The sequence below is a fragment of the Pelobates fuscus genome, chromosome 10 (genome assembly GCF_036172605.1).
Source record: "Pelobates fuscus isolate aPelFus1 chromosome 10, aPelFus1.pri, whole genome shotgun sequence".
Taxonomy (NCBI): Eukaryota; Metazoa; Chordata; class Amphibia; order Anura; family Pelobatidae; genus Pelobates; species Pelobates fuscus.
In genome coordinates this window covers 15,838,914-15,866,569 of record NC_086326.1, presented here as the reverse complement: position 1 = coordinate 15,866,569, position 27,656 = coordinate 15,838,914, and the positions used below count along the sequence as shown (strand labels likewise).

At 40.4% G+C, this 27,656-nt stretch overlaps 1 protein-coding gene across 2 annotated transcripts; it reads left to right on the top strand.

Annotated features, from left to right (window-relative positions):
• The first annotated feature begins 30 nt into the window (after positions 1 to 30).
• Positions 31 to 27,656, top strand: OGA (O-GlcNAcase). 2 transcript variants are annotated; one of them, XM_063434364.1, is made up of 17 exons: positions 31 to 492; positions 7,448 to 7,499; positions 7,691 to 7,788; positions 8,602 to 8,732; positions 10,117 to 10,288; positions 12,359 to 12,457; positions 12,592 to 12,876; positions 13,215 to 13,373; positions 13,558 to 14,168; positions 14,553 to 14,606; positions 16,542 to 16,716; positions 20,176 to 20,261; positions 21,102 to 21,206; positions 22,116 to 22,204; positions 23,711 to 23,903; positions 24,780 to 24,939; positions 26,297 to 27,656. In XM_063434364.1, exons 1-17 carry the CDS (start codon positions 342 to 344, stop codon positions 26,431 to 26,433), a joined length of 2,757 nt encoding a protein of 918 aa, XP_063290434.1. In that variant the 5' UTR covers positions 31 to 341; the 3' UTR covers positions 26,434 to 27,656. The 2 variants fall into 2 exon arrangements, with proteins under 2 accessions (XP_063290434.1, XP_063290435.1); XM_063434365.1 differs by lacking the exon at positions 14,553 to 14,606.

Below are 27,656 nucleotides of genomic sequence, written 5' to 3'. Positions count from 1 at the left end.
CACGCCCCGCCTTCTGATGTCACAGCGCACGCGCGGTGAGAAGTAAACAGAGCTAGTCCCGGTTTAGCCGCATCTCAGAGCGCGCTCGGCGGACGGATACACGGCTCCAGGATACCGGGCGCAGTGCACCCCCAGGGCCCCGCCCCCTCCGCTCGGCCCCGCCCCCTGTCCGCCAGCCGCGCCGCTCCTTGTTCTCCCAGGCCGTGGTGACCGGTTCCATCCGGCTTGTGGCGCATGCGCACTGACCCTCCCACAGGAAGCGCTGACAGGCCGCAGCTCTCCCCCCAGCCCCCAGCTCTCCGCCCCGAGCTCCCCCGGTGTGTGTGTCCCAGGCAGGCAGGATGGTGCAGAAGGAGGGCCAGGCCCCGGCTGCCGTCACCGAGACAGACAAGGAAAGCAACCCCAACACACTGAGCCCGGAGCTGGCCCACCAGATCCCCCCCGGGGGGGACACCGCCAGCAACAGGAGGTTCCTCTGCGGAGTGGTGGAGGGTATGGAATATAGGGGGGATGGGGGGGGACTGGGAAAAGGAATATTATGGGGGGGGGGGCTGGGAGAGGGAATGGGGGGATGGGAAAATGAATATGGGGGGGGGGGGGGGCTGGTTGAGGGCAGGGGGGGGCTGAGAACGTGCAATATGGGGGTAAAGGGAATGGGGGGGGGCTGGTTGAGGGGATGGGGGGGGGACTGAGAACGTGCAATATGGGGGGAAAGGGAATGGGGGGGCTGAGAGAGGGGATGGGGGATGGGGGGGCTGAGAGAGGGAATATGGGGGGAGTCTGAGAAGGGAATGGGGGATAGTAAAGGGGATGAGGGGACAGAAAAGGGGGTGCAGTATGGGGGGGCAGAAAAGGGGGTGATGGGCATTATGGGGGGATAGAAGAGGGGGTGATGGACATTATGGGGGGATAGAAGAGGGGGGTGATGGACATTATGGGGGGATAGAAGAGGGGGTGATGGGCATTATGGGGGGATAGAAGAGGGGGGTGATGGGCATTATGGGGGGATAGAAGAGGGGGGTGATGGGCATTATGGGGGAATAGAAGAGGGGGGTGATGGGCATTATGGGGGAATAGAAGAGGGGGGTGATGGGGGTGATGGGCATTGTGGGGGGGAATAGAAGAGGGGAGGTGATAGGCATTATGGGGGGGATAGAAGAGGGGGGTGATGGGCATTGTGGGGGGGATAGAAGAGGGGAGGTGATGGGCATTATGGGGGGGATAGAAGAGGGGGGTGATGGGCATTATGGGGGGATAGAAGAGGGGGTGATGGGCATTATGGGGGGATAGAAGAGGGGGTGATGGGCATTATGGGGGGATAGAAGAGGGGGTGATGGGCATTATGGGGGGGTAGAAGAGGGGGGTGATGGGCATTATGGGGGGGATAGAAGAGGAGGGTGATGGGCATTATGGGGGGATAGAAGAGGAGGGTGATGGGCATTATGGGGGGGATAGAAGAGGGGGGTGATGGGCATTATGGGGGGGATAGAAGAGGGGGGTGATGGGCATTATGGGGGGATAGAAGAGGGGGGTGATGGGCATTATGGGGGGGATAGAAGAGGGGGGTGATGGGCATTATGGGGGGATAGAAGAGGGGGTGATGGGCATTATGGGGGGGATAGAAGAGGGGGTGATGGGCATTATGGGGGGATAGAAGAGGGGGTGATGGGCATTATGGGGGATAGAAGAGGGGGGTGACGGGCATTATGGGGGGGATAGAAGAGGGGGTGATGGGCATTATGGGGGATGGAAGGTTTGGAAAAGGGGGATTGATGAGTATTCGGGATTTATGGGGGTGGTGGAATAAAAAGGGGGGGTGATTAATATGGGGGATGGGAATTATAAAAAGGGAATGATTAATATTATGGGGGATGGAAGGTATAAAAAGGAGGGTGATTGTTATTAGGAGGTAATGGGATGTATAGAAAGGGGGTAATTGTTATTAGAGGGAGTAATGAGGGTGGGAGGTATAGAAAGCGGGTGATTTGGGCATTGGGAGTAATGGATGAAGGGAGATATAAAAAAGGAGTGATTGGTATTAGAAGAGTGGTTATGGGGAAGAACAAAAACGGGATGGGGTGTTTTGAGGGGCATATGTGTGTTGGTTAGAAATGAGCGCTATAGAAACATAGAATGTGAGGGCAGATAAGAACCATTCGGCCCATATAAAGTTATACAAGGCGACTATCTGTTAACTTTATGAATGCAGGTGAAATGTCCAATACGTTGGCCACACTGCACTCTCAAAGGATTAATTACGGCAGCTTTATGCTTTTTTAATCAACCCAATGAGAAATTGATCCAGTATGCTGTTCTTTCATGAATGCATATGGCACGCAACATCAAATCCACTAGCGTACACTCCAGCTTAGTTGCAGGGTGAAGCAGTTGGTGCCTTCCTTTGGGTGTATGCACTAAACTCCTAACTGTGGTGAAATAGTTAAAGGGACACTGTAGGCACCCAGACCAATTCAGCTAATTGAAGTAGTCTTGGTGCTGTGACCTTTTTGCACATAGTGCTGCAGTGTTAAACATTGCCACTTGTGGCACTTCCAGAATCGTAGCAGACTTTTGGTCCGTTATCTGACACTGGATGTGCTCACAGACCTCCAGGGATAGATTTTCCCCATAGGAAAGCATGCGCATTAGGTCTCCCCCTCCGGCTGACGTTGGCGGGGGAAGAGCGTGGGCGGAGCCTGGACATCGGCGCTGGGTTCAGGTAAGTGGCTGAAGGGGTTTTAACCCCTTCAGCCCGAGGGGAGGAGGGTGGGGGGGGGGCTATTAACCCTAAAGTGTCAGGAAAACGGCTTTGTTTTCCTGGCAATATAGGATCCCTTTAACCCCTTAAGGACACATGACGTGTGTGACACGTCATGATTCCCTTTTATTCCAGAAGTTTGGTCCTTAAGGGGTTAAGGGCAAAATCTACAACACCTTTGCTTAGTGCTTGACTACTTTATGCTGCTTAGACCTCCAGGGATAGATTTTCCCCATAGGAAAGCATGCGCATTAGGTCTCCCCCTCCGGCTGACGTTGGCGGGGGAAGAGCGTGGGCGGAGCCTGGACATCGGCGCTGGGTTCAGGTAAGTGGCTGAAGGGGTTTTAACCCCTTCAGCCCGAGGGGAGGAGGGTGGGGGGGGGGCTATTAACCCTAAAGTGTCAGGAAAACGGCTTTGTTTTCCTGGCAATATAGGATCCCTTTAACCCCTTAAGGACACATGACGTGTGTGACACGTCATGATTCCCTTTTATTCCAGAAGTTTGGTCCTTAAGGGGTTAAGGGCAAAATCTACAACACCTTTGCTTAGTGCTTGACTACTTTATGCTGCTTAGAGTTCCCCTTTAAGGCTAAAGACTGCAGTGAGCATTCAACAACATGCTTGGAGAAAAATGATTGCAAATGAAAAAGTCTAACCTCTGCATTAGCAATATGCTGAGAAAAAGCAGCTTGGCACAAAAAACGGGGGGCATCGTTGTGGTGATTCTGGCAGAATAGCAACTACAATGGACTTTGGTTATCGTGTTTAGAGTGCTTCCATAATTTTGATTGTTTTTCTACAATTCGAAGTTTAGTGACTAGACGTGCGTATTTGCTGAACATGGTAGCAAGGCATTGTGTTGGCTTTGCTCATGGTGAACCACAAAGCACTGTTTAAAGTCTGGTCTCCAGCAAACATTGCTTCATAGGATTCCCCAGCAATATGCAGAATTCATATGCTTCTGGTTTGACAATAAGGTGATCCCTTTGCTATTTCAGTCCATGATTTCTCTAAATTATTTGTCGAATGCTCTGGCACATATGAATAATACATTCACATGCACCACTCGTCAGCGATGATTGAGAATGTTGCAGAAACATGGAGATCTGACAAACCATGATTAAACAACTATAACCAGTTACCAGCAATATACACTATTTGTATGGGTGAAATAATTAATCACTGTGGTTCATTTAGGAAACTATCCATGATTAAAGGGTTACTCGAACCAAAATCCAGTTCTCCCTTGCTGTGGTGGTCTGATGTTAAATACTGAAGTAGTCATGGTGCTTGGAGTAACACTGTCACGTTTGAGGGTCTATTGTGGACATCTCCCATAATGCTCTTACAGACATAATGCTGCCGACACATCACAGGAGATGTAGTCCAAAATATTTGGAATACTGAAGGTTTCCAACCCCTGATATAGATCAATTATACACAGAATGTTTTCCACTAACAGTGAATTGGGACTAAGTGAAAACAGAGCAGCCAACTTGTGTTTAAAATGACTAACCTGAATTAATTCTTTACCTCTGTCTGTTTTATGGAAATGACAAGTTTGGTCTAAACCTGTATTAAAGGGACACTATAGTCACCTGAACAACTTTAGCTTAATGAAGCAGTTTTGGTGTATAGAACATGCCCCTGCAGCCTCACTGCTCAATCCTCTGCCATTTAGGAGTTAAATCCCTTTGTTTATGAACCATAGTCACACCTCCCTGCATGTGACTTGCACAGCCTTTCATAAACACTTCCTGTAAAGAGAGCCCTATTTAGGCTTTCTTTATTGCAAGTTCTGTTTAATTAAGATTTTCTTATCCCCTGCTATGTTAATAGCTTGCTAGACCCTGCAAGAGCCCCCTGTATGTGATTAAAGTTCAATTTAGAGATTGAGATACAATTATTTAAGGTAAATTACATCTGTTTGAAAGTGAAACCAGGTTGTTTTTTTTTCATGCAGGCTCTGTCAATCATAGCCAGGGGAGGTGTGGCTAGGGCTGCATAAACAGAAACAAAGCGATTTAACTCCTAAATGACAGTGCATTGAGCAGTGAAATTGCAGGGAATGATCTATACACTAAAACTGCTTTATTTAGCTAAAGTAATTTAGGTGACAATAGTGTTCCTTTAAATTCACCATTTACAATTTAGTGAATATTACTCTGTCTGCTGTATAAATGGCTTGTATTGTACTTTCACATTCCTATGGTGGTTGGAGAATAAAAGATTTGTTTTGTCCTCTTTCAGATGTGTATGGTACACATAGCTGTTATTATTTATGCGTTACCCGCTGTTACTAGTCGTTGGAAACCTGTTCAAGTAAACAGGAAAACATGACGCTTGGCTGGCCAGGGCTGTCGTGATTTTAAAGGGGTAAATCACTCACATGGGCATTTTTCTCGCAGCTGGAATGGAATAAATAAAACCTTATATGAATACATTGTATATGCTTTGGAAGCCTTTGTCTGAACTGCAACTCACAGGAATTTGTGCATATTCCTTGTGACACAAAGAGCTGGTTAGGGAACAGGGCTGGATAGGAGGGAAAATGGGAGCTGTACATGTACAGTAACCAACAGAGTGTGTTCGAATGGAAGAGGTGAAATATGCTATAAAACATGGATTTTGTTGTGTATAAACTACTTAAAACTGAGCCTGTAAAAAACATGTAAATAATTGGTCCAAAAGCTATACAATGGATAAATGTTGTTTTTTGGTTCCCAGAGTGTCCCTTTTAAAGCTTATGATAGACAAAATAACATATCTGGCATGACCTGCATGCTTAATATTTTGGCTTACACATTCAGCTTAGTTTTCATTTCCTGATCTCACACTTCCAAAAAAATGAGGCCTTAAAAGAGCACTAAAATAAATAATACAAAATAGTCACTATTTGGTACATATATCCTCAATAAAAACATGTATTAATTTAGCTATGCATGATGGCATTGTGGGTATAACGGATCGACCGATTATCGGTTTTGTCGATATTATCGGCCGATATTCAGATTTTTTGTAAATATCGATTTCGGCCGGTAATACTGATAATGAGGTGGGCCGGCACGTCCATAAGGCAGCACAAGCAGCCGCCTTAGGGCGCACCAGCCCGGAGGTGCTAGAATAGAGTGACCGGCAGGAGGTGGGCGCACAGCGCTCCCTCCTGCCAGGCACTCTGTGTAGCAGAGCAGTGTGCACCGCGGTACAGAAACGTATGTTTCCTGTACCCGGCCGGACTAAATGGAAGTGCTGAGAGAGAGAGAGCACTTCCTGTCCATCCATCCGGGTACAGGAAACATAAGTTCCTGTACCACAGGAGACACGACAGGGGGAGGAACACTTTGGGACGGGGGAGAAGGAAAGAACACTATGGGACAGGGGATGAGGGGGAGAAGGAAAGAACAGTATGTGACAGGGGAGACGCGGGGAGAAGGAAAGAACAGTGTGGGACAGGGGAGGGGCGGGGAGAAGGAAAGAACAGTGTGGGATGAGGGGGAGAAGGAAAGAACAGTATGGGACAGGGGAGGAGCGGGGAGAAGGAAAGAACACTATGGGATGAGGGGGAGAAGGAAAGAACAGTATGGGACAGGGGAGGAGCGGGGAGAAGGAAAGAACAGTGTGGGGGAGGGGAGGGGAACGGGGAGAAGGAAAGAACAGTATGGGGGAGGGGAGGGGCGGGGAGAAGGAATCATTTACTAATCAAATACTCACTGCATCCACTACATACAAACAGAAATATTCTTGAAAAGATAAAACTAATCTGACTGGCATGTGTATTTACCACTTAGTAAAAAAAGATTTGCAATAAAAAAAATGTAATAATATTGTTCAGTTAACAGTAGATTTGTGTAGAAAGCTTATTTTTTTTCAAAACAGTAAATGTACGAATATCTGTAAGCCATCGGCCTGAAAGATCCCAAATTATCGGAATCCACTCTAAAAAAAAAAAAATAAACATCAGTCGATCCCTAGGTGTGTGTGTGTGTGTATATATATATATATATATATATAAGAGCTTGCAAAATCTGCAGTTCTTATGCATGCACACTCTGCAAGCTCTCCCCTTTTTCTTCATCCCAGAGTTTCAGTGCTGGGGAAAAGGCCAATCAGAGGTTTTCATTGTACTGAGGACGCAGTATGTAACAGATGTGAAATGCGTTCAGTTGTCCTCGTAATTGGAAAGAAAGAAAAAAAATTATATTTTGTTTCAGTTTTCCACCCAGTTTGCTTTGTTCAAGTGTATTAGGATTTTTTTTTGTACTATTTATCACTGACATACACGAATGTAGTCGGGACGCTGCCATGTATGGTGTTTGTTATGCAATAAATCATCATCTTGATGCAAAAGTCTGGTAGTTTCAAGAGTGCTGAATGGATTTATGTTATTTTCAACAATGTTTTGAGAAATTGCAGTGGTTACATTTGTCCAAGAATGTACCCGTTAGTCAATATATCCACAATCTATTTTCATACGTCACTATGGTATTTCTGTTTATCTAATAATTTAGTCAGCGGTCAGTTTTTGAAAAATAAGTGATATTTAAGAGATGTTCTTACAAAACATTGGAAAGTTTTACCTCTATGTATATGAATAATTGGGTATTCTCCTTTAGCAACATGTCATTTTTAGGAGTTTTTTTTTTTTTTATGTGCAGCATATATACATATATTTTATTTTTTTTTAACAGGGTTTTATGGGAGGCCATGGACCATGGAACAAAGGAAAGAACTCTTTAGAAGGTAAAACCTCTGAATGACGTATTTTTCCAAATTTCGCCTGCTGCTTTATGTTTAAAAATCTAGCTTGTTTTGTTTGCTTATACATCAGATTCTGCATTTATGTGAATCTTTGATACAGAGCAATGGTAAACGTCTCTAAAATAGCAGATAAACTATTTTGACATGCGCAATTGAATTGTTTTTGGTCCTAGGCTTCAGAAGTGGGGTCTGAATACATACCTGTATGCACCAAAAGATGATTACAAGCATAGGATGTTTTGGAGAGAAATGTACTCTGTGGAAGAAGCTGGTGAGTATCTTCATCATGACCTAGAATTGTGGTTCTTGAGTTTCTCAGATGCAAATCCTCCCTTTTAAAAAAAAATATCTTTAAATTAACAACCATAAAAACATTTCAAATATCCATAAAGATTTATTAAAGGGTTGCTTTAATGAGCCTTCATGTACATGCTGTTGTGTAATTCATAAATATATGGAAGCAGTGGATACAATGCATGATACTGAATTTCAGGGGCTTGAATTTCAGGCTTAAAGTGAATTTGTATTTATTTAATATTTTGCCACTCTTGGTAAATGTAGTTCATGAAAAAATATACAAAGGTTGCACTTTCTTCCCTTGCTGAAATCATCAGTACTGTTGTGCATGCGCAGCAATCAGCATCTCCTCATAGAGGAGATAAGTTGGTTCAATGCATCTATAAGGTGGCGCATTCGTCATCTTCGGACAAAGCAAACTTTGGACCTGCAAAGCGTCACACAATGAAGGGTCCTACTGGCTGACTGAGTGACAGTCACTAGAGTTGCCCGTTTCCCAGAAGAGGCAGTGTTTACATTTCTAAGACTGCTGGAACAGTCTGTTTGCACCACAACCACTATATTAAGCTGCAGTGCTTCTACTGCAATGTCCCAGATGTATTCAGAAAGTTCTTTAGCCACCTGGAATTCAGCAGGGAAAATTCCACTTTTCTTCCTCTGTTTCATATTTCTAAAAAGTGTCTGTCTGATTTGTTAGTTTTTTTTTTCTCTCTCTCTAGATGTAAATCTGTATGCTAAACATATTCATAATTGTATGACTTTAATTTATTTTTATTTTTCTTTACAGATCAGCTTATGACCCTTATATCAGCTGCGCAAGAATATGGGATTGAGTTTATTTATGCCATATCACCAGGTCTTGACATAACATTTTCCAACCCAAAAGAAGTATCCACATTAAAACGCAAGCTAGACCAGGTATGTTACTACAAAGATGGACAAGATGAACATTCATCCATGGTTGTGCACATGGTGTTGATTAATTTGTGATTATACTTCCACTAACTTACCCAACACTGCTCTGGTCTTTAACATTGTTTTTTTCTATTAATAATAATAATAATAATAGTAGTAGTGTGGAGCCTGAAGAGGTATACATCTCTGCCCTCCAATTTGATGGAGAAAAATATAAAGGCATTTTTACCCACTTTGAAGGAACCCTCCCCTAAAGGAAATAAATAAGTTATTAGATATACCCTCAAAGATAACATCATGTGTGCCTTTTTTGTATTTTTTCCTTTGGGGGTAATGAAAACGTACAATAACTGTAGATATAGTATCTGCTACTGCTACAATGACTCCTTCTCATTGTCCTGCAAAAACCAGCCACACATGGACACATCTTTCCAATCATAAACTTTTAATTAAGATGTATTACTCATTGAGAAACCTTTCCAGGGCATGCACACTCTGCAGCCTTATAAGGTTGATGAAACCCCTTCCAACTGTCGACAGCTGGGAATGTGCAATAGAATAGAACAATGAAAGTGCCCATTTGGCTTAAAATTGTCACATTTGTAAAAGCACTCTTCACACACCATACACTTTGGAAAGCTGAAATAACCTTTCACCTGATGGACTGTGATTCTTTGTGGTATCCGTTAAAATGAGTGTCCTTGCCAAATAATGAGGAAGCCTATTTTACATTAGTGTAGATATGGAGATAAGCTATACACTGTGGTATGAAAATCACCTTGAGTATATGAAGATATTCTTATCCTAAATGGACACTCTAGGACTAGGCCCTATAACCACTTGCTCTTATTGAAGTTCCTTTAATGCCTTGAGTCCTGTCGCATCGTCCTTCCATTCAGTGTTAAACATTGAATGATGGGCGGCCAAAGCCTGCCTCCTCCCTACCCCCCCCCACTGGAGATATGACTATGACAGAGATTACACTATGCCTTAGCTATACCATCCAACCATAGGTAGGTGTTGAAGAATAGATCTGACACTCTCAGCCAATCTCTGCCCCATTGCTGCTCAGGCAAAGGCTTCCTCATTATCCTGAGCAGCGCAGATGGGCATCGGTTACTGGTTACTCCCCCTTTTTAAGTTTAAGTTGTTTTTTTATTTTTTTAGATGAAGCGGTTACAGTGCCTAGAGTGTTCCTTTGTTTGCTCCCTGCTGATTTTTGTTTTCCAATCACATCATAACTTGAATGAATGAAGCTCCTGTGTATGCAGTCACCCACAATTAGTAGCATCCCACATAACTCTTTGATTATTGGTGTACATAGGTTTTTTTGGTTTTTTTTTTCTTGGGCATTTTTTTTACTTTTCTCTCTTCTTTGTTGCTGTAGGTTACCCAGTTTGGATGCAAATCATTTGCTCTTTTGTTTGATGATATTGATCACAACATGTGTCCAGCAGACAAAGAAGTTTTCAGTTCTTTTGCTCATGCACAAGTTGCAATAACAAATGAGATTTATCAATACTTGAATGAACCAGAAACCTTTTTGTTCTGTCCAACAGGTAAATATTGTATGCATAACTGCTCATACAAATTCTCTTCTTATGGATTGTGTGCTAGTTTTAATTACTAATTAAACCTAGACTGTGGAAAATTCAGTGGTTACTTTGCTCTTCCTTGCTGTGAATAATATGATCAATTTTGTCTTTTTATTTGTGTTAATTTGTTTTAACGTAACAATTTATGATAGGGATTACATGTTCTAATTGCATTAATGCTTGTGTAAGGAAATATTAATTTTTCGCACGTCTATTCATTATCTGCATGCAGTTTGGTCAGAAATAATATTTAATGGAAACCTATAGTCCCCAAAAATAACAATCATTATTTTGGTACTATGAATTTCATTTCGTCCACCCACATCTTCATGATCCTCTCCAATCAAATAGAGGTGCAGATGCACCAAACACTGCTGTCGGCAGGATTTGATTTCCAGATAGTTTTACTCAGTCTGGAAGAGGAAGCTTTTTACATTTTTTTTGCTGTGCACGTAAACATACAGGCTGACTTGCAATGCCACAACAGCATGAGCAGGCAACACGTGCTACACGACAAGACAGTGAGATTGCATTTGACAATTCTGCCCAATTTTTTGATAAAGAATAATCATACTAGGGAAACGTGTCTAATTCTCTGAATATATGCTGCAGTGAAGATGGGGCAAGACACGGTTGGGACGGTCTAAGTAATAAATGTTATTTTACATGCTAGGCAGATAGAAAATAGTAAGGACAACTGGAGAGGAGCAGACCGCTGTAATATCACATAAAGCTGTGTGAGACTAAGCAGGAGAAGTGGTTAGGGAAAACAAAATGGCTTCAGTGGGTGTCTGTCCCAGAGACTCGTCTGGGTGGCATTATAGCTTCCCTTTCCAGGCTTGTTAGTCATCCGACTTGGCAGGCTTAGTAGTTGATTCGAGAGTTCGCCGGGTGGATCGGCTTTGTGGCGTGGATTCCAAACTCCCCTCCAGGAGTTATGTTTCAGACAGAGGATCCATTTACACTCACAGTCCTTTGCTCTCCCCAGCCGGCGTAAACAGTGGACTCGCTGCTGAACTTGCTTTGTGGTGGGTGGTGTGACTTCTCCCCCTTGGAGCTCCATAAAGCATGAGCCATTAGTAATGCGCTCGGAGCCGCCGCCATCTTGTAAGGTAGGCCTTGTGCGTTCAGTGCCACCTAATCTCCCCACATCTCAAGCTCTCAGTGGGGACTGGGATAACCTCTCCCCCCCTTCCCCCCCGGCCCACAGGGAGGGGAACGGGACCGGCAGAGACGTCTCAGTAGTTCACGTGTGGTAGCTGGGAAGAGAGGCAGGGCAGCAGCCGTCCACCCCGCTCTGATCCCGAGTAGGCCGCAACCTCCGAAGCTGTGTGCTTCCCTCAGGAGACCCAAAACTCCCGATCTCTCAGTCTGCCACCTCTTCCACCGCTGTGTGGATGTCTCATGGTCTCATTTTGAGTACCGGGACTGCAAATTATAGCCTAAGAGGCAAGATTTCTCCAGAGCCTCTCCTGCATGCGACCAGTCAGCATGGTGATCCAGCCCGGCCCCCTGAAGAGGAAGCTCTTTTAATGGCTGTTAGGGAGACTAGAGGTAGTTGTATTTATAGTGACACTATAGTCACCAGAGCGACTACAGCTTAATGTAGTGCTTCTGGTGTCTATAACCTGTCCCTGAAGGCTTTTCAATATAAACAATACATTTTCAGAGAATAGACAGTGTTTACATTGCTGCCTAGGAGCACCTCTAGTGGCAGTCACTCAGACGACCACTTAAGGTGCTTCCTAGTCCAGTGCAGCACCTATGTCCAGCGTAATAAAAACTCCTTTTTTACTTGGTGAGGGGGGCTGGGAACCTAAACAGCTTGTTATAGCACTATAGTGTTAGGAATACAAACATGTTCTCCTAACACTATAGTATTCCTTTAACCCTGCAATGTAAACGTGGCCCACTGCACCCTGGCGACTTCATTAAGATGAAGTGGTCTGGATGACTATAGTATTAAGAAAAAAAAATGAAATATATATATATTGTGTGATTCTGACTAGTTTATTTTTTTTCTACATTTTGTAGAATATTGTGGAACCTTTTGCTACCCAAATGTGGCGCAATCCCCCTATCTAAAAACTGTTGGAGAGAAGTTGCTCCCTGGCATAGAAGTTCTTTGGACAGGTAATGTGTTATTCTGTTACTAAATTGTATCTAAGTTATAAATTAAAAGGGGCATAATGTAGGGGGAGGCCTCTTCATATGTAATGTGACCCCCCAAAGGTTTGACGAGTTATTGACTTGTGTGATTTTTCTAGGACCTAAAGTTGTTTCCAAAGACATTCCTGTCGAATCTATTGAAGAAGTTTCCAAAATTCTTAAGCGAGCTCCACTGATTTGGGATAATATACATGCCAATGATTATGACCAGAAGAGGCTCTTTCTTGGACCTTACAAAGGGCGATCTACTGAGCTCATCCCCCGGCTTCAAGGAGTCTTGACAAACCCAAACTGTGAATTTGAATCAAATTATGTTGCAATTCACACCTTGGCTACTTGGTATAAGTCAAACATGAATGGTGTAAGAAAAGATGTGGTTATGAGTAAGTTCCAAAGATAACTTTTTTCATAAACCATAAAGTAAAATAAATCAATCCAAATATACATTTATTTTTTATTATTTTTTTTGTATTTCCAGCCTTCTTGAAGAGCAGTTGTAATAAAGTTTTTTGCATTTATGTGGCACCATCAGTTGGAGGGAGATTTGGATTAAAGTATTTAGATATTTTGTTCTGTTATTGCACAATCTGCTATTTTTAAATGGTGGTATATTGTGTTCTATTATGATTCAAATATCTGTGCAGATAGTGGAGGATTTTTTTCCCTTTTCCCTGCAACTCAAAATGTCTGATCTCCTTGCTACTGAATTTTGTTTTCTCAGCGGATAGTGAAGACAGCACTGTGTCAATCCAGATTAAGTTAGAGAATGAAGGCAGTGATGAAGACATTGAAACTGATGTTTTATACAGCCCACAAATGGCTCTGAAAATGGCACTTACAGACTGGCTGCAAGAATTTGGTGTACCTCTTCAATATAGCAGTAAGTTGCTGGTGATTGTGTTTGTTATATGTGTTTTTTTTTTTGTTTTGTTTTTTCTCCTTCCAATGCATACAGCAGGTTTTTCCAGCCTGTATAGCTATGTGCTATCTTAACATTTTGCAAAGAATGATGACATATAATTAAGACAAATGTACTTAAATGTTTGTTCTTAAAATTTTACCAGGCAGACAAATATCACACAGCGGAGCTAAATCAAGTGTTGTTGGGATACCACCTCTTGTTTCTGCACCAGGCCTTCATGCATCAACTACCGTTACGACTGTTTACCAGCAGCCCATTATGAGTCAGGGGGCTACATTGAGTGTGGACCCACCAATGCTGGCCAAGGAAGAGGAGAAAAAGCAGCTAGAAGAGGAGCCTATGGACATGGTAGTTGAAAAGCTAGAGGAAGCAAACAAGAATGGTAATCAAATCTTAACAGACATTGCTGAAGCCAAAATGTCAGAGGAATTGAAACCAATGGACACCGACAAAGAAAGCTTGGTGGAAACCAAGTCTTCAGAGTCCTGCATGCAGGAAGATGTGGGAAATGACATAGCTCCTATGCAGACAGATGAACAAATCAATAAGGAGCAGTTTATCCCTGGTCCAAATGAGAAACCTCTCTATACTGCAGAAGCGGTGACTCTGGATGATTTGCAGCTACTTGCCGATCTTTTTTACTTGCCTTATGAACATGGACCAAAAGGAGTGCAGATGTTGAAGGAGTTTCACTGGCTTCGAGCGAATAGCAGTGTTGTTAGTGTTAACTCTGCTGGCAAGGACTCTGAGAAAGTAAGTGAATTTCCACATTTGCTTTTGTATTTATCACAAGCCCTCCATGTGAATTTCCTCTGCACGTTTCATGTTTTCATAATATCTTGTGATATTTGTCTGCTGCATTTTAGATAGTGACTTTTTACATTGCTCAAACATTTCTAGATACTTTAATACACCTGTTGTGTACAGCAAAATATGACACAAACTTATAGTTTGTCTTAAACTAGGGTGTCAGTCAACTAATTTTAAACTGATGATTTCTGCTCTAATCATGCTGGATGAAGTACCCAATCTTTTTATGTTTAACTTTACTAAAACTGGCTCACGTTTGTCCTTCACCTTAATACGCCTGGAATCAGGCTAGCTTGTTGGCTCAGCCTTTGTCTATTTTTCTCACAGAATCCAGCCGAACACTTGGATGAGGAAATCACATTGTCTCTTGACTGCTGTATGGTGAGCTGGGTCCTTAAAAAACTTTGTTATGGGCACACTGTTCAAAAACAATATGGCCCAAAACCAGTGAACTGTGTCTGCGGTCTACTAGCACCATAACCACTATAACAGGATGTAGTCGTTACGGTGATTAGAGTGCCCCTTTTTAAAATACAATTGATTTGATTTAAATAACACTGTAAATTAAAAATTGCGTATTAGTTGTGTTAAAGCAGCACTGTCACTTTCTGGGATCTTTGCCTATCTTGCAAAGACCCCTGATGGTGACATTGTGGTGTGCGGAGGCTCCGTAGTGCAGGAGAGTTGAGAGAGTTACCGGATACAGTCCTTCGCAGGTCCCACCATCTCCTTTAAAGTCCTGGAGATTCATCCACCAGATACCACGTCAGTTCTGTTCTCTTGTGCATGCACAAGAGTACGACACTGATGTCTATGACAGATCCTGCGAGATTGTTGGAGAGTCCACAGACAATGTCTTTGTAACCCCAGCAGTCACTAATTGAATTGACCAAATTTGATGGTGATCGTTTTGTGTTGTCAGGTGGAGGAAAAATAGTATTCCTTACTATGTCTTCTAATTTTTGACTGCATTAGAATTTCAATGAAATTTCAACAGTCTTAATGAGAATTTCATAGAGATGTTCTTTTTCTACAATTCTCCAATTATTATTATTTTTTTGGGGGTGGAGTGACACATACATTTCTAAGAATTGATGTTTGTTTACACCTAAAAATCCTCGTTGTCTTAATGCCTACGTAACACTGATCCCTATGTATTGGGTTCAGAAAATACTATAATCCGTTACTGGTTTTGGAGCAGTGGCTCCCAAACTAGTTTATGAATTTCACTGTTTTATTCCATTGGAGATTATGACAAATCCTGGACTGTTTGGGGACTAATTTGGGAACCACTGTTCTAGGACTTAAACGCATGGTTTTTCTAGTGTTTTCATGCTTCTCTGTCAAGGGGCTAGACAAACCACTGGCCCTAGTGAGTTGCACAAATTGTGAATGAGTGATATTTTTTAGGACACTTACATCATAATACATTAGAGCCTGTATTTGTTACTTTGCCAGCTCTTTAGTCTTGCTTTGTGCAACATCTTCCCAACAGGTAGCAGTTACAGTTGCTCTGTTATGGGCGCTATATATTTCATAGGTATTGTGTGGGTGCGTTTAAATGCTGTACAGCAAGTGAGGCATAGTCATAACTGATTATTATTACTGGTTTCTAAATTAGTACATACACACATTTTCGAATTCATTATGCCTTCTACCTCTGTGACCATTTTTGACACACTGGCCTTATACCCTTATTGGGATATTATGAATTCTATAAGTCTAGGTTGAATTAGAATAGGCTGTTACAGAAATTACTTAAAGGAATGCTAGAGGGTCAGGAACACACATGTATTGCTGACACTATAGTGTTAAAATCACATGTCAGGTGGCCGACCTCCTCCTTAAATAGGGTTAAATTATCTAGCGCCTCTTGGGTCAGTTGTCACTGGCTTTTCCCCGCCTCATTAGCTGAGATCATAGGAATTGTCGATTTCAGCCAATCCAATGCTTTCCCACAGGAAAACATTGGATTGGCTGAGATCGACAATTCTGATGATCTCAGCTAAGGAACTGGGGCAGAACTAAACACCGCCCTAGCCACTCTGCATCTCCTCATATAGATGCATTAGGCTGTAGTTATTCTGGTGACTACAGTGTACCTTTTAATGAACACATTACCTTCCTTACAGATACAGTACTAGAAAATAATATGGTAAACTTGTCTTGAATAAACATTTAAGATACATAAAGTAGTTTAAACATGGAATCAAGTAGTCATTTGCCTTAGGGGTCTAGCAAAATTACATAGAGTATTGAAAACACTTGGGATTGTTTTATAAAGTAAAAACCAGTAACACCTGCTTTATGTTCCAGGTCAATGAATGGAGATCCCGTGCAGCTAAATTCGAAGAAATGTGTAACATCGTGATGACCATGTTTACACGCCTGTCCAACTGCCCAAACAGGACCATTCTCTATGACTTGTACTCCTATGTCTGGGACATCAAAAGCATCATCTCAATGGTGAAATCGTTTGTACAGTGGCTTGGTAGGTGCTGTCTAAACACTTTAAGATAATGTAACTATCTGGAGTTCAAACTTCAGCTTAGGGGTGGGGAAACAAAACATTTAATTTTTCCTTTTGGAATTTTTGCAACTCAGGAAAAATATATTCCATATATTTAATTTGTAGAAACACTTCATTGTAACTGTAAGTGTTCTATATATTTCAATTTCCTCCCCCCTGGGCTACTGCAGTTATTGAAGATGGTATAATTTGCATTCATGTAGTACTTTGGACTGAAAGCAACTGGGCCTCATTTAGCAACAATTCATTATTTTCACCCAAAAATAAAAATTCAACCTAAACCAATGTTTCTTACCCAACAGCCTGCTGCTTGCTGTGTGACGATAACATGTTATTGCTGTTTTTAACAGACCATATTGAAGAGCTTCCATTCAAATCCTGGAATATGGGAGATGATCCGCTGCGCACGCGAGCTTTGCGCAAGGCCATTCTGGTGCAGAGGGGTTTTTTTTTTTTTTTTGCAAATGGGTTGAAGAAAAACGTGCATCCCTTTAAACTGCCATGGGATGTGCAACGCATTGCATTTCAATTTGTGATGCACAACTCAAGTCTCAGACATTCGACTTTATTGGTAAATCAAGGAACCCAACATGTATTTGCACCTTCTGGGCGCTAGTTTTGGTTGGCAAATAATTTGTTCCTTAAAGATTTGGTAACGCGTGCACCAGCATGGCCTAGGTTACTTGCGTAGCCGTATTTTATTTTCAGGTTTCAAAGTCGTTTAGAGGAGGAGTCTGGAAACTTGCTTTAAGAGTACACAGCAGGCAGCGATGCTGGGAATGTAAAACTTGTGTTTCATGCTAATCACACAGTGCACAACATTTTTCACATTCGTTGCCCTCACAAGGTCCTAAACAAACATAAAATGCCTTTCGTTCAAAAGGACCATTCATTTATAATGCGTTATGTTAGCACATACTTACAAAGAAACCCGTTAGCCAATTTTTTTGCACGGGTAGATTGCTGTGCTATACCCTCACTTTAAATGTAATATATTTTTCCACTTTTGGTACCCTTAAATGATGAGTCCATATACCAACTAAGCATCCTGCTGAAAGAGACTGTTTTTGCTTTCAGTCCTTAAGAGAGGAAGATTGTCTTATTCCCCTGCTTACTAATGACTTGTCTTCCTCCTTGTGCACAGATGCGAGAATCCTCAGCACAAGTGCCTTCTGCTATTGGATGGAGAGAGCAAGATGTTTGCAGCGTTCTGCCGAGATTTAATATGTTTTACAGTAGATGGGCAGTGTAGATAAGCCATGCTCCTCAAAGTAATTGAAGTCACATTTGTATTAAGTGTCACTTGGTACAGCACATATGCCACATTTCTACATCTTTTGATGTAGTTGTTGAAAACCTGACTTTATTTTTCAGCAATTTACTTGTATTTAATCCTAACTTTTCTCTTTGTATGGGTTGTGCTAAAAAATAAAAAAATATTTTTATTTTTAAAGGTGCCATTGTTGACTTGCATCATGCAATTACCAGATCACAATATGGGATTGCCATAGTTCTAGGAACCTGGAGAGGCTAGCTCTAATGTCCATATAACAATAGATGGATCTGGCACATGTGAATCCTCAGACACAGGTTTATTGGGGATTTAATAAAGTTTCACCCCCACAAACTGCCTTGTATCAAGCCTGAAAAGTAAATTCACATTGTTTGTCCTTAAAACATCTTTAAACTATTTGATATTTCCTAAATTCCTAGATTATTATGCAAGCCCTGTATTTCACCCCGGATTTCAGTAGCTTTAGCTTTGGACATGTCTTCTAAGGTGCTTTCAGTTGATGACTGTGACGTTAAATTGATCCGTGGTTCAAGTTTCCACTTTTTGCTGCACTAAGACTGTAGAATCTATCCATCGAGACACAGTTGTACTGATTGCAGTTTTCTAGTGTTTATGGAGATACCCCAGCCTACCATTGCCATCCAGTTTGAAAAGAATCAAATTTGATCATGTAGTAGTGCAGCTCCAAACAAAAGGAATAACATCTGTATATTTATAGCAGCCCAACCAGTATTCTAAACTGTAGTTGTTGCAGTGGTTGGTTTTGTTTTAAAATTATTATATCTCCCTCCCCCCATGTTAATATCCTATACAAAGAGAAAAAGGAAATAAATACAAGAATAACTTAATCATGCTTCATTTACAGGTCAGATGTTCTGTGGTCTAGTGACTATTTTACCAGATTCTGGGAAATAAATTCCACTTTTAATGTATTTACTGATGGCTTTACAGTTGTTCTCACCAAGTTCTGTATAGAGCTGTACAATGTAATGGAATCACAAACCAGTTAAAGAAGCACTCTGGGCAGTGGCTTAACTTTAGTGGTTAAACTGTTCGTGAATGTCCAATTCCATAGCCTGATGGCTCTTCCCATGTCCTACCGCTTTCCGTTTCAAGATTCTGAGCAGCGGAAGGACAGGGGGCAGATGATTGGGCGCTGGATACTGTGTTTAAGTTATTGTTCCCAGAGTATTCCATTAAATGAAAAGAGGGCTTTTGCTCATAAGAAATAACAATATTTGTAGTTTGAATATGATCACTTTTTAAAAGTGAGCTCAGAAGAATCGCACAGATTTTTGTGTTTGGAAGAAAAGGGTTTTGGTCGTTTGGGTTTGTTCTTGCCTTCTTAAAGTGACGTACACCTCATGTCTGGACAGTGATGAACGTGTCACTGCTTCCAGCTAGGAAGACCTTATGAAGAAATTTGCCTAAAGCTTCTATTCTAAGAGTCTCTAAAATTATCCCAGCATTCTAGTTCATACGTGAACCAAGCAGTTAGCTCGTAATTATCACTGATATTGTCTATATTAACTACACATAACTCCCCCCATGAGAATGACCTTCTAAAGGCATGTTGGCAGCATCTTATGTTCTGCTTGGTGAACTCCCTATTGTATAGTGACCTCTACTATTGAGTTACTTCATTTTTATATGGTTTGGTTATGTGCAATGGTCATTTGTAACATTAGTAGCTCCCTATACATACATTGTACTTGTAACGTAAATGGTTTTTGGATTTCGGTAACTTGGGGAATACGTTGCGGAGTGCAACTAATAGCCATTCCTAAGTGGTTGCATCATTTTCGGGCAACTTCCTACTATCTGGTAAAATTACACGTTTACAAATGTGACTTCAAAGTTATACGTTAATAGTTGTGGATTTGTATTTATGCCACATAAAGTATATCTGTAACAATTTGTGGCTTACAAAGGGAAATCTATTGGCATGGCTTTTTACAGACAGGGTCTGCTTTAGGTTTTTGGAAGGCGTCCAATAAATGCAACCTTGAAACTGTGCCATGGCAAAGCTAGAGAGCCTTTTCCACGTTAATGAGATTTGTTGGAAATGCAGACTCTCGAAAAACCCCTTTCTTGTAACATTCTCCGCTTGGATCTGATCTCAACAGGGTGTCGTAGTCAATCTTCAACACAGTTCTTAAGTGGAGACCAAGAACCCTGGGCCTTTAGAGGAGGTCTAGCAGGAGAGTTCCAGGTATCAATATGAATTCAAAAACTAAATGACTTTATTTTTATTTTCAACCGACATATCTGTGCATCTGAGATTCTGAAAGGCTTGGTCTGCTGAAGGCTTTGACTGTAACGACACTTGTATAACAAACTTACTTTTATAACCCACTTAACCTCCTGTTTTCCAGGTGGAGGAGGAGATGCTGTTACCATGCGCCTGCGATGCGCTGCAAGTTGCGTTGCGTTTACACTGTTCCTTTCCAGGTTGCGCAGCGTTTTTTTCCCTTCGTGCTGGCGAGGGCGCGGCACGCGCTGGCTTGGCTGCTTAATGAAACTCCATGAGCAAAACAACCCTTCTGTAACATTATTTTTCATTATTCTTGTAATTGTAATTATGTGTAGCAAAGATGGGATGGACTGGCACTGGGAAATCTCTGTAAATGAGCAGAATTTCAGAAGCAAAATTTGTTCATGGATTTTTTGCGGGTTGCATTTCCCACATACACGTACACACAGGTGCTCTGATCCGCGCAGCATGTTGTTTTGTATTGTTAAGATTGGCACGTCTCCTCTTGTCTACAGTAAACCCCTCTTCAGACCAAACCTCCATGTGTCAATAGCAGTGTTTTTTTTATTCTGGAGATGGCCTGTAATGGTAAAATTTTTCCACTAGCAGAAAAATGTGAAGTTGCTATGCACGCAATGTGAGGTTTTACACTAAAGTCCCATCACTAGTGTTTATTTTCTCATTCATTTATATTTGTTTTTATTTTGACCCAAACTATTTGCATCGTTCATCACGGGTTTTGTAAAATTTTATTGCTCTGACTATATTCCTTTTCTTTCTTTATTTCCTTTTCCATAGCGTTTGCTTCCTATTGAAGGAGCAAATGATCTCTTTTTTCAACCACCTCCCTTGACACCTACATCCAAAGTCTACACCATTCGGCCTTATTATCCAAAAGATGAGGTGAGTACCCAGAATTTCACACTGAGGCTTCAACTATATGCAGTGTTGATTTAGCTGTTTGTGTAATGTGTACACATTGGGACATCAACAGAATTATTCCAGAATACACAAATCTAGTGCTTTATGGTTATAGGGCAGTCCTCAAAATGGTCTCTCATAATCTTGCCATGTAAAACACTGCTTGACCAAATGTGGTAACACAGAGGCCTGTAATTTAAATGTTTTATTCTTCTTAGTTATCTCTTTTTGCCTCTCTAGTACAGTTCCAATATGTATGAATAGACAAACAAGGAAAATATATAGTTTGGGCTATTCCACTCACTTTATTGAATATAACATTGAAGTTTTGGGTTCATCAACTACTAAATGAATGACAGGATCCGGTCTGTAGTGTCTGCACTGCATTTCTAATCTATAGCAACTTATTCTGGCTCTCAATTTGTTTAGGTTCAAATCCTTGTAGTTAATGTAGTAACAAAGTAGCCTGACTTACATCAGATTTTAATCATGAGAATTTAAACTGAGCCCCAGATGAACCTCTGTTGACAGTCTGCAGGGGGAGCACACTGACACAGACTATAAAAAAAATCCCACCTATTCCACTTTGTGATTGGATGTACCTGATACATCAAATGAGTTCTGGGGACGTCCTAATAGACCATAAGATTGAAGGTTAAGTGAGATGCTTTGCTGTTATGTTTCATTATTGTGTCTCCATATTTTGTTTAAATTTTTTTTATTATTTTGGTTAAATCTCATATTGTCTAGTAGCGTGTGGGTGGAAATCTAGCTATATTTCTATTTACCTTGGATCCATACATCTGCTTCATATTTCCAGTTTGTTGCTTTTACCAAGACTAAAATGTGTTTGAACGTCCATTTTTGAAAATCATTCTTTCTCTTTTCAAGGCTTCTGTTTACAAGATCTGTAGAGAAATGTATGATGATGCTATGGATGATCTTCCATTTGAAAGTCAGCCTGACCTAATAGGAGACAAGTAAGTTCTTCAGAAAGGCGATGTTTAAACACCGATAATATAGAAACATAGAATGTGACGGCAGATAAGAACCACTCGGCCCATCTAGTCTGCCCAATTTTCTAAAGACTTTTTATTAATCCCTGGCATTATCTTATAGTTAGTATAGCCTTATGTCTATGCCAGCATATGCAATATGTATATTTATAAAAATAAAAATAAAGCTCTAAATGTACAGCAGCAGTTGATTGATATATTTATTACTTATTACTGTCTTTGTCTAGTAGTTTGCAGGATCTTTTTATTCTTCAACCATTGCAGATACCAGATTTATGTGACAGTTTTTGTAGCTTGACTACCATATGTTGAGACTCACCGAAATTGTCATGTTTTTATGTACTGCTTCAGTTAAACTATTGTGGGGACTAGTTCATACATGCAGTATGTTAAGACCTGCATCTTCTACGTATTTTTTTTTATAATGAACTTTAGTCTATTTTGTGTGTGTGTGTGTGTGCGTGCGTGCGTGCGTGTATCTTTTATTTTTAGTCTCTTGCTACTAGCCACGTCTAAAAGTTACTTGTCAGTGTAAAATGACTTGTGCAGGATAATACAATTACTAGCATTTTGGTTCAGAATGCATTGTGTAGTTATGTAACTGCTTGTTGATTCCATATTGCATTGTATTTAACCCCTTAAGGACACATGACATATGTGACATGTCATGATTCCCTTTTATTCCAGAAGTTTGGTCCTTAAGGGGTTAACCCCTGTATCTGTGGCACAGAAGCAAATGTCGAGAACTAGGTATAGAATTTCTTACAAAGCAGTTATAGAAAAGGAATCAGAGGGGGAGGAGGCTTAAGGCTTCTGGGCTCCTTACCTATTCTGACAGCTTGCCACCGCCCAATTCTCTGGTGTAATTCCACTCTGGATGGCCACAGTGCTAGCACTTTTACGACGAGCTGCTGCTTTCAATGAGCATTGCTATAGATATTGAGGATCAATGTTAGCCTTTTAGAAATCCACATTTTTTGCATAACCTCTATTTTGGCTCATGAGAAAAATTGTCTGGAGAGATACATGGATTATAATCATACACAGGGTTTCAGAAACTACGTAATGTGGGGATACACAGTGCCGAAGAGGAATTTGTCATCAAGTACTTGTGCAGTCACCCAACTGCAGTGTGGAATTACTACCGTATTAGTCTTACTTAGTATTACTACTCTGTCTTATGGTCGCAGGAAAGGGATATTGGAGTGCCCCTTTGGGTGATTTGTATTCTCACATATTGTGCGCAGATAAGTGTTTCCCCAGAGAGTAAGTGCTTCTTTTGATTTTTGTGAGTTGTTGTTTTTTTGTTGTTTTTCTTTTTGTTATATTTGTAGCTAGAATACAGTTTCCATTATTTAGGGTCTAAGTGGGAAGTTGTGCGTCTATGTAGTTGATCAATCTAAAATTGCAACAAAAATTGTTTTTCTTTATAAAACAAGTGCCATTTTTTATGTTTTTGCTTGTTTTTAGGTTGGTTGGTGGCCTGCTCTCCCACAGTCTAGATTACTGTTTTGTTTTAGAAGATGAAGATGGTATATGTGGATATGCTGTAGGCACAGTCGATGTTGCACCGTATCTTACAAAATGCAAACATTCCTGGATTCCTTTTATGCAGGAAAAATATACAAAACCAAAATGTGACAAGGAACTCTCAGCGGCAGAGGTAAATATAATTAATTTTATTTCTTTTTGGTTTTTTTGTGTAGGGAAATAAAGACTAAATGAGACCAAGGTTGTTTGTAGTACTCACTCTGCTCAATGTTAATGGTGAATACAGAAAAATAAGTACATACCGCAATTATTTTTATTTTTTTTACATTTATTTTATTTAAAAAAAGTTTAACTTAAAGGGGCATACATATTGTTAAACACTCAAAAATATAGAAGTATCATTTCCACATTCACGGTGGTTTTTTTTTACAGAGGGTGTCAGGCAGCATTCAGCACTCCAGATGAGGACTACATCTCCCATCATGTTCTTAAATCCACAATCTTTCTACTTTTTATAGCTGTAAATTAAACTACATCGCTTGCTTTATTCACTAAACTTCACATTTTTGTGAATGATGCTATGTTGTGACTATGGTTGGGTATGATCATTTTTCCAGACCAGCTAATTTTTGCCTATGTTTTTTTTTTTTTCCCATTTAGATTTAATTTGACAAACTTCATTTGGTGAACACACCCCTGTTAAAAATAGTTCCTTTGCTTCCTTAAGACATGTACAGCTGTTTTGTTGGTGAAGCAAACAAAACAAATTAAAGCTATTTATAGTTACTCTGATTTAGAGAGGGTTTGTCTAGCCGCAAGAAAAAATTGCCTTTTTTAATATTTATGTACCTGTACCAGTATGCAAAATACTTTATATTGTGCAGTGCCTGCTATTGTGATTTGCATGTTCGTGTTGTGTTTTTGCTGCCCTGATTCTGTGTGATCATGTGTACTGTAATCACTATGGTTTGGCCAGGATATTGAAACGAATTGTGTGCATGCGCACTCAGTGTGACTGTTGCTGACTCCAACATTATTCTTTCATTAGAAAATTATGCTGAGTTTTCACGAAGAGCAGGACATTTTGCCAGATACATTCCTTGCCAACTTTCCTTCACTAATAAAAGTGGACATTCACAAAAAAGTCACAGACCCAAGTGTGGCCAAAGGAATGATGGCGTGCCTCCTATCCTCTCTGAAAGCTAATGGTACGTTTGTTTGTTTTTGTTTTGCTTTTTTTTTTTTTTTTTTTTTTTTTTTTTTTGTGATCTCTGCATTGGAAATCTGTAGTTAACTGTAATAGTGCTGTCAGAACCACCACCCCTTATAGTTCCAAATAAAACATGTGATAGAAAAATAAAATCTGTCCTTGGAGCAAATAATAAAGTGCAAAATGTGAACTCACAAAGTTCAGAAAAAAAATGTGATCAAGATTGTTACCTTAGAAAGGCTTTAAAATTCGAGAGAGAGAGAGAGAGAGAATGCATGCGCGTGCTTGGAAAAAGTCTCAAAGGTGGACAAAAGGCTTACGACAAATCATCCATTTGGTTAACAAACTTCAAAGAAACTCTGGCGAATGGGAACTCCGGCGAACGAAAGGTGAATTGCTGAAGTGAACCGTTGCCCTTCCAGCTTATTGTAACTGCTGTTGGAGACTGCAAACAGAAGGGTTTTCCGAATTTACAGTGTGCAACTTACCAGAAATAACTGGCCCCCTGGTGGGCAAAGTCTATATAGCACAATTCCTTTTGTCCAATTTCCTTTGTGTCTGTTCGGCTGTTTCTGTATTTTTGGCTGAATTAAATACCACGCTATAAGTTGTTTTTTTTGTTTTGTTATAAGAGTGCCTTGGCCAGAATTTTAAATCCTTTTTAACATCTTTATCACACTATTTCTGTACTTTGTTGTGTAATACTGGTCAACATAATGAAATTTAACATTTGCAAATTAAACGGCTATAGTGCCAAGAGTTCCCAGGCACTGTATGACCACAGTCTGTCAAACCATTAATGAACAATTTGACATTTAACTTTGCTGTGCCAGTATTCACTGGCTGAGTGTTAGCTGCCATCTAAGGCCAATGAAAATTATTGTAAACATATTGACAGATTACCAGAATACTGCACTTGGGTACTCTTGGCGCCAAAGCCAGTAGAGAGTGCTGGGTTGTTTTCAAACCTGGAGTGTCCCTAAGGCACATGTGATCTACTGATTAGGGATACAGAGAATGAGGTGTTGAAAATTCCTGCAGGGGGTTGTCAGACTTTAACTGGTTTTATTAGGAGGTTTAGTTGTGTATCAACCAGAGGATTTCCAGTGAAATACAGACACAATGTAGTCTATTTTTTACACATGCAAAGATAGGGATGGTTATGTATGGGTTATAGCAGTGACCAATCAATGTGATCCTTATTCTGTTAAGGAATCCTTTGCCCTGCTGTTGTGAAGCCGGGAAAAGAAAACTAATTTATGCATCAAAACAAATGTAAAGTTAATTTTGTCAAAATAATAAAAAGTAGAAATTTTAAAAATATCTTTTGTTGTATTTGTGTGTCTTTTTGCTAGGATCTCGAGGTGCATTTTGTGAAGTGCGGCCTGACGACAAGAGAATCTTGGATTTCTACAGCAAACTGGGCTGCTTTGAAATTGCCAAGATGGAAGGATTTCCAAAGGATATTGTTATTCTCGGAAGGACCCTCTGAATATTTCAAAATCTGGATTTTTTTTCTAAAAGTTTGAATGCTAGTTAAATTGGTTATAATATTTTGTAATATTATGTATGACTGCATATCTTACCATCTGGTAGTTTTGGTTAAACTCCTATGCATAAGACGTCAAGATAATACTGCTTATAAAACACAAAAAGCAAAGGTTTTAAGACAAAGAAATGGTTAAGGCTTTTATGAGATGCTACCGGTAACTTGCATGGGCTCCCGCCTTGGAGGAATGTCTACTCCAGGTTAACACAGAGAAGGAAATGTGCCTGGTTGTTTTAAGTATAGTTTTTGATTTACGAGACTATTTGATGTTTCATCACTTTGTCATACATTTAAACGTTTGAGCGGCATGGGCATATTGGGCAATGCTTTGCTTACAATTGTTAGCCTTTAAAAGGTTAAATATTCAAGTCGTCTGTTTAAAATATTCATGAACCAACTTCTTATTGTACATGTCAATAAGGTGATTTTCGATTATTTTTTTTCCCCTCCTCTTCCCTTTTATATTTTCTCCCAACCCAGAAAAAGTGACAGGTGTAGCACTACATATGGGCCATGAGAATTACCTGTGGCCTGCAGTTAAAAGGCTTATTGGAGCCTAGTAAGCATTCAGGGCCAGCCCTGGTGTGACAATGGAGGCAAACCCTTCCTGTAAATGTTTAATGTATGTACAGTTCTTGTGTTTACCATTTTTTTTGTATTTTATTTCTTTTGTTATTTCTTTATAAACGTTTTGACCAAGCATGGTTCTTACAGAATAATAGTTTAAATAAAATAATATAGCCCTTTGGTGCTCTGAGGGTTAAACCTGCCTATATTTTCTGTTTACATTGTGCCTCCTGTGAGGTAATGCTTCAAGCAGAAGGTCTATATGTCTATATATTTCAATCCTTATTGTGTTCATTTGTGGTCTGTGATGTTTTTGGTTTTTATGTGCCAAGAACTTTTTCGTAATTATTATTAATTGTACGCTGTTCATTTTTAAGGATTAACACATTTTTTTTTCCCATTTTTTTTTTTTTAAACCATTTTAGTGTTTTTAGTACTTGCAACATTTCTATGCTTTTCCTTGTAGATGCACTTACATTTTCCATGCTATAGAATTGTCTGGCTACTTGAGACTTGTGGTGGCCAAGATAAATGTTGTTCTTGGTTATACTCTGCCCACCCAAATCCCTTTAAAAATAAAAAAATAAAAAATAAAAAAA